The sequence below is a fragment of the Spea bombifrons genome, chromosome 9 (assembly GCF_027358695.1).
Source record: "Spea bombifrons isolate aSpeBom1 chromosome 9, aSpeBom1.2.pri, whole genome shotgun sequence".
Classification (NCBI taxonomy): Eukaryota; Metazoa; Chordata; class Amphibia; order Anura; family Pelobatidae; genus Spea; species Spea bombifrons.
In genome coordinates this window covers 22,351,993-22,362,945 of record NC_071095.1, presented here as the reverse complement: position 1 = coordinate 22,362,945, position 10,953 = coordinate 22,351,993, and the positions used below count along the sequence as shown (strand labels likewise).

Below are 10,953 nucleotides of genomic sequence, written 5' to 3'. Positions count from 1 at the left end.
TCTCAGGGCCATGCCGCTGCCTCTCTTCACCAGTTAGTATAAAGCAGGGTACTGTAAAATGCAGGTCAGATTTCAAACAAGTACTGCACCCCACCCCTGGCAGGCCATGTCTCTTGGACTCATCAGGAAAGAGTTGGATCTCCCGAGTGTCATCAGTGATAGGAATAATAAATTCATTATTCATTATAAGCTTCCCCTCCTTGGCGGACTCCAGATAAGTCGTAGAAGCCAACACGTAGCAAGCCAGGAAGGTATTGGTTATCAATGGTGTAGAGTAGCTGGGACTGAGCCACATGGCTACACAAGGCATGGGCTACACGATTATTGCCTAACGCACAAACTGCGCAGTACAGCTTCAAAGTGTGATAATGAAACTTCATCAGGTCTTCCTGCTCAGAGAGTTCTAAAATATCAATACACCTGATACACAAAGAAAAGAAAGAGAAATAAGGGCAAATACGTTTCATAAGACAACATGCAAGCAAGCTAGGATGTTTTATTGCATACATCCCACTATTTACAATAGAGAAAGAGTAACTCTTTTTGACAACTTATTTATTGGTAGCATATAACTGAACTTGCCCACACGCTAGAATTTGCACATTACAACAGATGGCAAAATTCTAAGTCTTAGAAAACGGGCAAGATAGAAAAGAGATGGAAAATGCTTCCCTTTCCAATGCATGGTGAATGCAGTGTGCATAGGGACTGGACTACTCAGAGTGTAACTTTAAAGGGGGTAGTGAATGGGTGGAGAGTAAGCAGGAGAAGGTGGAAATTGAGCAGGACGTTTATTTGTAACTAAACACTTCTCTCCTACCCTGGAGACTCCCAGGCATGGTGGTGATGTGGTTTATGTCATCTTCCTTAATTATTGACAGTTTATGAAATAAACAAGGCCTTTATGTCTGTACAAGACCTCTATGTACCGAGGATTACTGTCATTTCAACAAGGTGTCTGAATGGTGGAACCAGTTGGGGGAGTACATTTAGTTTATCATGGATCACCCAATAACCCCACATTATTATTATTATTAACCCCACAGTATGTATTAGATTCTACTGCAATCTCTCATGTATTGTATTGGTGAGACAATGGTGTGTTTTGGACAATACAAGCACCATAAACGGTTCTACATAGCAATGTACCGTACTGCACTATGTGTGTGTGGTGCCCATCAAGATTTTATCCTATCTCATCAAGATTTTTTCCTAAGCGTCTCAGCTATAATAGTATCCCACATGAGCCGCAAAGAATTATTTAACAGCAAGGCACCTATTCTCTTCAGGTATGTGCAGCGCCATCATCTGCAATGACTCCAGACACTGCACCACCCAACCGTGCCTCTCGCTCACGCGCTCCGTCTCCACCTTCAGGAAGTTGTTTGGCATGCGGCTCCAGAGGACGGGCGTGAACGACTGCACGTCCAGCCGGGGAGGGCACTGCGGCACAGGGTTCTTCTCCTCACTCTTAAATATTGCAGCAGAAAGTGGCATAGTGTTCCGTTTACATGAAACAAAGAGGCAAAATACTTAACACGTAGGGATAAAACATATTAAATGGTACCAATGGCTTCACACTAGCAAAGGTTTTTTTTATTGAACCATTAACCGATTAATAAGGCCAGGGTGGTTTTTTAAGTGGCATGTTGAGTTTTTAGTGAATTGGCAAGGTGAGCACATTAGGGCTGCAACTAACGATTATTTTCATAATCGATTAGTTGGCCGATTATTTTGTCGATTAATCGGATAAAAAAAATAAATGTAAATTTTTCATTTATTTAAAATAATTTAATAAACAAACGATGTTAAATACAAACAGCAGAATAAAAAAAAACTTTGATAAAATGCATTTCTTGTCTTTATTTCCCAACCAGCCCCCCCCAATTTATGCACATTTGAGCCCAGGCTTGCCACGCTGCCTCCAACATATGCCACTCCACACTGCCTCCCACATATACCACGCTGCCTCCCACATATGCCATGCTGCCTCTCACATATGCCACTCCACGCTGCCTCCCACATATACCACGCTGCCTCCCACATATACCACTCCAGGCTGCCTCCCACATATGCCACTCCACGCTGCCTCCCACATATGCCACTCCACGCTGCCTCCCACATATGCCACTCCACGCTGCCTCCCACCTATGCCACTCCACGCTGCCTCCCACATATGCCACTGTGCCTGATACGCCTTATACCGCCTGATACACCACTCCATCCTCCCCAGACATACCACTCTACCCCAGATATGCCTTATACACCCTGATACACCACTCCGTCCTCCCCACATATGCCTTATATAATGTATATGCCTTATACCCCCAGATATGTCACTCTGTCCTCCCCAGATATGCCTTCATAGTCCCCTCATAGAGTCACAGACCCGTTCGCATCACACTGACACCATACTTTTATAAATAAGTACTGGGTTAATCTTCACGGCCCCCAGGATTTAGATTCCCTTTAGTCTGCCCCCCTTTATATCTAACTGCACCTTAAGTTAACTTTATTATATTAATCAAATTAACCCTCAGTCCTCATTATTAAATTAACTCTAAACACCCCATTAACCATAACTACCCCTAAATTAACCCTAAACACCCCATCAACCACAGCATCCCCTTAATTAACCCTAAACACCCCCTTAATCATAACTACCCCTAAATTAACCCTAAACACCCCATCAACCACAGCATCCCCTAAATTAACCCTAAACACCCCATTAACCATAACTGCCCCTAAATTAACCCTAAACACCCCATTAACCACACCATCCCCTAAATTAACCCTAAACACCCCATTAACCACAACTGCCTCAAATTAACCCCAAACACCCCATTAACCATAGCTGCCCCTAAATTAACCCTAAACACCCCATTAACCATAACTGCCCCTAAACACCCCATTAACCATAGCTGCCCCTCAACACCCCACTAACCATAACTGCCCCTAAATTAACCCTCACCTCCCCCAACTTTCAGTAGCCCAAATATTAATGTTATACTTACAGTTAGATGAGTGTCACAGCCATGTGGTTCTGGCCTTCTGGGAGAAGGAAGGGGCGTGGCCAGTTGTCACAGTGATTACAGGGAGGGACTGGTAAGTAGGAACTGCTACTGTGAGTCAGACTAAACGGATTATATAATGAGGGGTATAATGAGGGGCAGAGCACATAGTAGGTTTCTCTTCTGGGACTCATTCATTTAATCGAAAATCTGTCCCCCTTTCCACATGCAATTCCACGTTTGGCCAGAGGAGGCACGAGATAATTCGCAGCCAGATGTTCGGCAAGTTTTTCAGCCCCACTGGTCTGATTCTTAATTCCAACAGAGGTCAATCCATGGCGTCCTTCTAGGTGAGCGACTGCATATATTTTATCGCAGCTTGGCCTGTGTTTCGTAAACTAGTTGTGTGGAATGTAACTTGCCTTTGTGATCAGAACTTAGCCTCCCCAAAACTAGCTCTACAGTTCATATAGAGATTGGCTCTCACGGGATTTACCGCGTCTGTCTCCATATCTACTTAATGCCAGATTTGTTATGTAATATCATTTACTGGCAACAAACCCATCACCATCTACCTCAAAGATATATAGCACACTTGGCGGCGAGGTGTGATGATGTAAGATGCCAGAGGGGCGGCGTCCCGAGTTCGCGGGTAAACTAAGGTCTGCACAGTTTCTCCAGTGAATGTCTGACTAACGCCCGACGAACGCGTGAGCTATACCGGACGGATACAGCTCCTCGGTCATCCCCATTCGCTATTCCTCCTCGTGTAAAAAGATCCCTCTGAAGACTCCTTCTCGCCTGGGGCTCAATAACTGCAGCAGCGAGAACAAGTGCGCTACTAAGAATAGCAACTATAGCAGAAAAGGAATGGAGGCGAAAAATATGCTCTAAAGGACCGGACGTAAAGGTGGACCCGAAGGCTATAGACCATCCCCCCCAGAGCTACAAGCAGAACTTTTAGCAATTGCCTTGAAATATTCTGTGGAGCGGTTGCCGGATCCCGGGCGCAGTGAGTCTTCACAGAAAATGCATTAAACGCTTTCCTTTTCGATAGATATTGCCTATACGCCGCTATATAGAAAATAATTTGATTCCATTTAATACTTTTACTACAGAAACAGAGAGGAAGCGAAAGGGCGGAATTGAAGTAAAATCATTTAAGAATAATATATTAGGCAAATTAAACATCCAAGGAAATAGAAATCCAATCTATATTCAATGATACGTCAGACTCAACAATAGGAATATTATACGCAGACACATTATTAAAAACCAGAATTGCGCAAAGGAGGGGGAAAAGGGGTTAATAGAGAATACAGGGAGAAAGAAGGAACAAATCATGTCACAGAAAAGAAATGTTGAGGGGAAAAAAAGGAAGGAAAGAAATACTGACTCCAAAAAAGAAAGAAAAACGGCTTCAATATTCTCAAATATATCTAAAAAAACAACATATAAATCCTGATGATTCAATTTCCACTACAATATCTTCTATATTAGAAGACTGAAGTTTACTCAGATATAACATCACAGGAAAAAGTTATAAAAACTTTAAAAATACAAGATGAATCATTCTCACAAGCCAAAATGCAACAATGCATACAGACATGTGCAGAACACCAATTAACTCAGATAAAATTGGAAATTTTTCTAGCCTTGGTGCACGGATAATTATAATTTTAACAAAGACAGGAGGCGAGTATTTTGCATATCTTCCTTTACTCTCACAGTAGCAGCAAAGAAGGAGTTAACAACATAAGTGGAACAACCAATAGAAAAACATTACATAGGAGGTATATAAACCCCTAAACCATCCTCCTCCTCCTCTTTCGTCGCTGAGAACCGGACTGAAGAAACGTCCTCCAAACCGGCTGATAGTCCAAAAACTGACGTGAACACCAAACTGAACTTGAAACCGGAACCAGAATCCTCCAGGAACAGGTGGCATCACACCGAATGTAGCCAACAGAGCCCAAACACACGTAGCCTAATCGCTAGCACGCAGCGGTGAGTTCACGCTGAAATAAAGAGAAAACACGTAACAGGACCAGATTCCTCTAATACACAGAAGAATGTCACATAAATATCAATAAGAACCAACATAACCGCAAAGATAGAGACAAAATGAGCATACAAAATCATAGAAAAAACATGCAAAAGAAACCCAAACAACGAATCCAACGGGCTAATCTTGGGGAAGAGACGGCCTTAAACGGCTTAACATAAGAGATGAGAAGCTGTGAAACCGAGGAAGGACGTACCATAGCAGAGCGAGATAAGTACGACCGAACACATCTGGCCACACAGATTTTAGGGTCGTCAAGGAAATCAGGATAGGAGACAAACGAGGAGAAAGTCTTAGTCCTCCTGTGGATCTGGAACACCAGATCCTCCGGGGAGAAAGAAATGGCGTGTATATCGAGAGCCTTGACGTCTGAAACCCAACGAAAAGAAAGAAGACACAACAGGAAGGTAAGTTTCGCCGACAATTGACGCAGAGAAAGGGACTCGTTGTCCGGCCAGGATCGCAGAAAATCGAGCACCATAGCGACATCCCACAGAGAAGTATAGCGAGGTGCCGGGGGCCGAGATAAACGAATGCCGCGGAGAAGGCGGCAGACCAGAGGAGCCTTACCAACCGGCTTGCCCGAGATACCCACATGACCGCCTGAAATGGCAGAGCGGAAAACATTAATGGTACGGTAAGATTTTCCCGAGGAAAACATCTCCGCCAGAAAATTAAGCACGAAATCTAAAGGGGCTGAATGGGGATCCACCTGCCGTCCCACACACCAAGCAGCCCAACTTCACCAAGCTGCCCGGTACGACTTTCGGGTACCTGGAGCCCGAGATTCGCGCAGCAAGGATTGAGCCGCCTCCGATAGGCCCCAGCCTGATCGGGGTCCCCCGAGATCGTCCACGCTACCAGGAGAAGACGACCCTCCTGGATGAGGGGGTGTAGTTGACCCTCCGAGCCCGACAGGAGAGAAGGAAAAAGACGGAAGCGCCAGAGGGTCCCGTACCGACAGCTGCAACAGAGCTGGGAACCACGGCTGTGCATGCCACAGGGGGGTCACCAGGACCAGAGAGCCTCCGCTGTGACGTAAGTGGTGGATGACTCTCGAAATGAGGGCGAAAGGGGGAAACGCGTACGCACCCGAGGACGGCCACACCTGCATGAAATCGTCCGTCGCCAGAGCCTCCGGAAGCCAGCTGTAGAAGTCTTTCATCTGGCGATTTGTCCTGGATGCAAACAAGTCCAGATGAAACAGGCCCCTCCGATATTGGAGATCCTGGAAGACCTGAACGTGGAGCCTCCAGTGGCTCGCGTCCCGCCAATGTCTGGAGAACCAATCCGCTAGGAGATTCTCGATGCCCGGGAGGTATTCCGCCTGCAGGGTGATATTGCGAGCTAGGAAAAATTCGAAGATGTCCTTCGTTACTTCCGTGAGGCGCTTGGAACGCGTGCCTCCAAAGCGGTTGATATAGCGGACTGCTGAGAAGTTGTCCATCCGCAGGAGGAGGCAGCAGTCCGAGCGGTCTTTGGCCAGGCTCCTGATCGCAAAGGAACCTGCAATCAGCTCTAGACAGTTGAGCGTTCCTCCAGAGACCAACAACCTCCGGTCGCTTCTGAGTCGGAGGCAGCGCCCCATCCCAGTAGACTGGCATCAGATTCGAGGACAAAGTCCGGTTGGGAACCGAAGATCGCCCGACCGTCCGGGCGCTCGTTGAATTACCCCTTTGTCGCGTAGGGCACGAAGCTCCGTCTCTATAAGAGCCTGATCGGTCGAGGACCGGAAAGCAGGGCAAGGTCTGTGTATCTGAAAGGGGGGAAAGACAAAGTCTATCTGGAAACCCTGGACCGTTTGGAGGATCCAAGGGTCTGACGAAATCCACACCCAGTTGTGGAAAAAATGGGATATACGGCCCCCAAACCGCAGAGGGAAAAAAGGTTAAGAAACAGTTGGACTTACCGCAACTGGAACGTCCTCTGGGGAATCCCTGAGCGCCTCTGCCTCTGTATCCTCCACGTGAGATGACGGACCTTTGGTGGTAAGGTCGTCTGTACGAGGACTGTGGCTGAGGGAAGCTCCGGGGACCTTGGGATGAAGTACGGCTGGCGGCTGTTGGGGATCGGCAAGGTGGGGCTCATCCACCAAATACTCACAGACGAACCCCCGGAGTCAATATCTCTGGACGAGGCCAGATTAACTGATAGTTCAGATCCGTTAGAGGAATCTGCCCGCCATTCGTCCACTCTGGATAGTGGATCATTGGTATGAGTGCCGGAGGTTTTGGGGCGTTTTGCGAGTGCCTTGCCCTTGCCAGCAGAGATACTGTTGCCCTTCCAGGGGCGTTTAGAGCCGGAAGCCTCCCCTTCCAATCTATCAGATTCTGATTCTGATGGGACATTAGTAGGGCCAGACGGGACAGGAGGATTCCCTTGGTTAGGTAGATTCACAGACGTTTTAGAGAAGAAGGACTCCACCGAAGTAGAGAACTTTCCTTCCAACCAGGCCATAAAGGCATCTTGGGAGGGCATGTTTTCCTGAGACATATTGTCTGTAGAGAAAGAGAGAGGGAAGTGTAAAAGGTAGGTATATGGAAGCAATAAGGCACTCACTATATATATATAGTTTATCCACAGGAGCTCAGCCTGGGATCTGTATAGCCGATAAAATCTCCAAACAGCAGTGAGAAATATAAAGCAGGGGCTTAGTCTGCTAATAATATATATACAGGGGTTAAAAGGGCTTAGCCTGCTAACAATATATATACAGGGGTTAAAAGGAATAAAAAACCTGTAAATAAACAAAGAATATTAGCTCACCCGATGTGGAGAGCAAGCAAACTCCGAAATGCCGCCCCTGACGGAGAAAAACCGCGTGGTAGAGATGTACCCAAACAAAGATGGCGACCGGAACTCACCAGGAACGTTGGGAGACCCGGCCGCAATACAAAAAACGGCCGAAAACCAAGTTGCGCAATGGGAGCAGCAACATGGCCGCCGCAAGCGAGAGAATGGAGGAGCAATATGGCAGCGAAACCAAAATGGTGGCTGAACCGCACTGGAGAAAACATCCATCATAGTGTGTACACCCTGGCTGGTGCCTACAGGAGATCCTGGCCTCTGCATAGTGGAGAGTTAAGGGTTAATATGACCATATGGCAGTGCCTCCACCTAGTAATTACTCCAGGGAATTAGAGTGTAGTGTACTAGGACACATATATAACTCAAACACAAAGAATGTAAAGTTGTCAAACAGATGAACTCATGTATTAGTTTAGATCAGGAACCAACAGCATTTCAATAATATCAACAGGTATACAGCAAACAAAATATAGCTGAATCAAGCCCAGTCCAAATCACCTGCCTCCCCAAATAATTAGGAACCCAACCTTGTATAGTTATCAGTCCCCTGGGGTAACGTTGGTGCACATAGAAGTTGGGGCCCTTGATGGAGGTAATACTTCCCTTGAAATGGGTAGTGATGGTCTCAGTGCCTGTAACTAATCCTGAGTACCTTCCTCTGATATCTGGATCTGGTGCAGTCTGGCAGCTTTAGCTTCTGTAGGCCTTCTGCTGTATACTGGATTCAGTATTCCAACTGGAACCACATGGCAAGCTCACTGCAGCACATCTGCCTTCAGACACCTAGCAGCCTGACACAGGAATCAATCAGCTCCTCATAGCAGAGACTTGTGGGATCCTCAGCAACAGGGAAGGTACAGAGATCTCTTGGGGTGCTTTTCTGTAGAGACCAAGTCACCCTTCCTTTTTCCCCAGCTCAGCCACCTCCAGTCTCTCTCTCTCTCTCTCTCTCTACTCCCCAGGCAGTCTGGGGGAAGGGCCTCACTTCCTATTGGCCCCAAGCCATGCCCAGTGCTCCAGTGATCACTCTCTCTGCCCAAGGAAGTCTGTATCTATGGTAATTGATATATATAGACACCAGGGTTATACTAGATTTAAAAATATAATCTTCTTACAAGATCTATCAAGGAGAACAAGACAACTACGTACCCAGGTCCCCTGCACCGCTGCGGGGGATCTGTATCCTAACCCCGCTGCCTGCCCGGCGTCCGGGACTGCATGTTCCGGGCGTCGGGCGCTAGACCCCGAATATAGGCCGCACCCCCACTTTAAAGCCAATACGGTATATGCTCCAAATAAGGGTCCAACCTGATTTATAGAAGAGCTATTCGAAAGAGCAGAAAAATATATTAGGGGAGTCTTAGTCATGGCAGGAGATTTCAACTCAATTACAGATATCAGCATGGACAAAATTCTAAGAAGAGGTGAGACCCTCGATCAGAGAATAGAAAGATCGGCTAAATGTTTAAGTCATTTTCTGAAATAATTAATCTTTATGATAATTGGAGAGTCTTTAACCCTACGTCAAAGGAATTCACTCATTTTTCCGCACCTCATGCCTCGTATGCGCGCATAGATTTGATGATAGGAAGCTGTTCTCTAATTAAAAACACTATTTATTAAAGATATAATATGGTCAGATCACAACGCTATTGTTTGTGAGACTCTTTCTAACTATCCGAAGAAAGTCCCCAGAGATTGGAGATTAACGTATTTATCAGCGTATAACACGCACTTTTTTAACTAAAATTGGAAGCTGAAATCCTACCTGCGTGTTATACGCCGATAAATCCTAGAGCCAGTGGCGGAACTACCGGGGTCACAGGGGTCGCAACTGCGACCGGGCCCTGGAGCTCTGCCAGTCAGGGGGGCCCAAGGGGTGCCGAGCGGTTTCCGAAGACGACCGCTCGGCAACTCTCGGGCTCCCCTGACTGACAAAAATCCAGGACTCCTCTGCTGGTGGCCGTGGCCGCCGCCTGCCTGCCTCAGCGCCGCCTGCCTGCCTCGGCGCTTCAACTCCTGTGTCGGAAGCGTGAGGCGTTTGTCTCGGGTGCCGGCGCTTCACGCTGGGCGCCGGCATATGACGTCAGACGCCGGCGCTCAGCAGTGAAGCGCCGGCACTCGAGACAAACGCCTCACGCTTCCAACACAGGAGTTGAAGGTAAGTGACCGGGGGGGGGTTAGGGAGAGAGAGGGGAGATCCTGAGAAGGGGGGTTAGGGAGGGAAAGGGGAGATCCTGAGAAGGGAGGTTAGGGAGGGAGAGGGGATATCCTGAGAAGGGGGGTTAGGGAGTGTGTGTCTGAGTGTGTTTGTGTGTGTCTCTGAGTCTGTTTGTGTCTGTGTCTAAGTGTGTGTGTATGTCTTAGTGTGTGTGTGTCTGAGTGTGTGTCTTAGTGTCTGAGTGTGTGTGTCTTACTGTGTGTGTGTCTTACTGTGTATGTCTTAGTGTGTGTGTCTGAGTGAGTGTGTCTTACTGTGTGTGTGTCTGAGTTTGTGTGTGTCTTACTGTGTGTGTCTTACTGTGTGTGTCTTACTGTGTGTGTCTTACTGTGTGTGTCTTACTGTGTGTGTCTGAGTGTGTGTGTGTCTTACTGTGTGTGTGTCTTACTGTGTGTGTCTTAGCGTGTGTGTCTGAGAGTGTCTTACTATGTGTGTGTGTCTTACTGTGTGTGTGTCTTACTGTGTGTGTGTCTTACTGTGTGTGTGTCTTACTGTGTGTGTGTGTGTGTGTGTGTGTGGTTTCCCAGATAGCAGTGATTTTTTTTGTTCAGTTTTTTTGGTCAAAGAGGTGCTTTTTCTTTCATATTTGCCTTATAAGTGGTATAAATGTTATAATAAATGTTATAATGTAATAAATATTATTCCAACATTAAGTTCATAGCTTCCAAGTTAAAATTATTTTTTCTTACTCAAATTTCCTTGTTAAAATGGGGGTGCGTGTTATACGCCAGTGCGTGTTATACGCCGATAAATACGGTAAATCATTCGATTCTGAATAAACAAGAACACATTCAATCCCTGCAAGAATTAATAGATTTATATTTTCAAGAAAATGACGACAAATTAAT

The 10,953-nt window shown here is 46.5% G+C and overlaps 1 protein-coding gene across 1 annotated transcript; it reads right to left on the bottom strand.

The window, feature by feature from the left end:
- Positions 1–176: 176 nt before the first annotated feature.
- Positions 177–1,497, bottom strand: LOC128504380 (ryanodine receptor 3-like). Its single transcript, XM_053474415.1, has 2 exons — positions 1,277–1,497; positions 177–420 (listed from the first exon to the last, which is right to left on the bottom strand). The coding sequence occupies exons 1-2, from the start codon at positions 1,495–1,497 to the stop codon at positions 177–179; spliced, it is 465 nt and encodes a 154-aa protein (XP_053330390.1).
- Between the last annotated feature and the right edge of the window lie 9,456 nt (positions 1,498–10,953).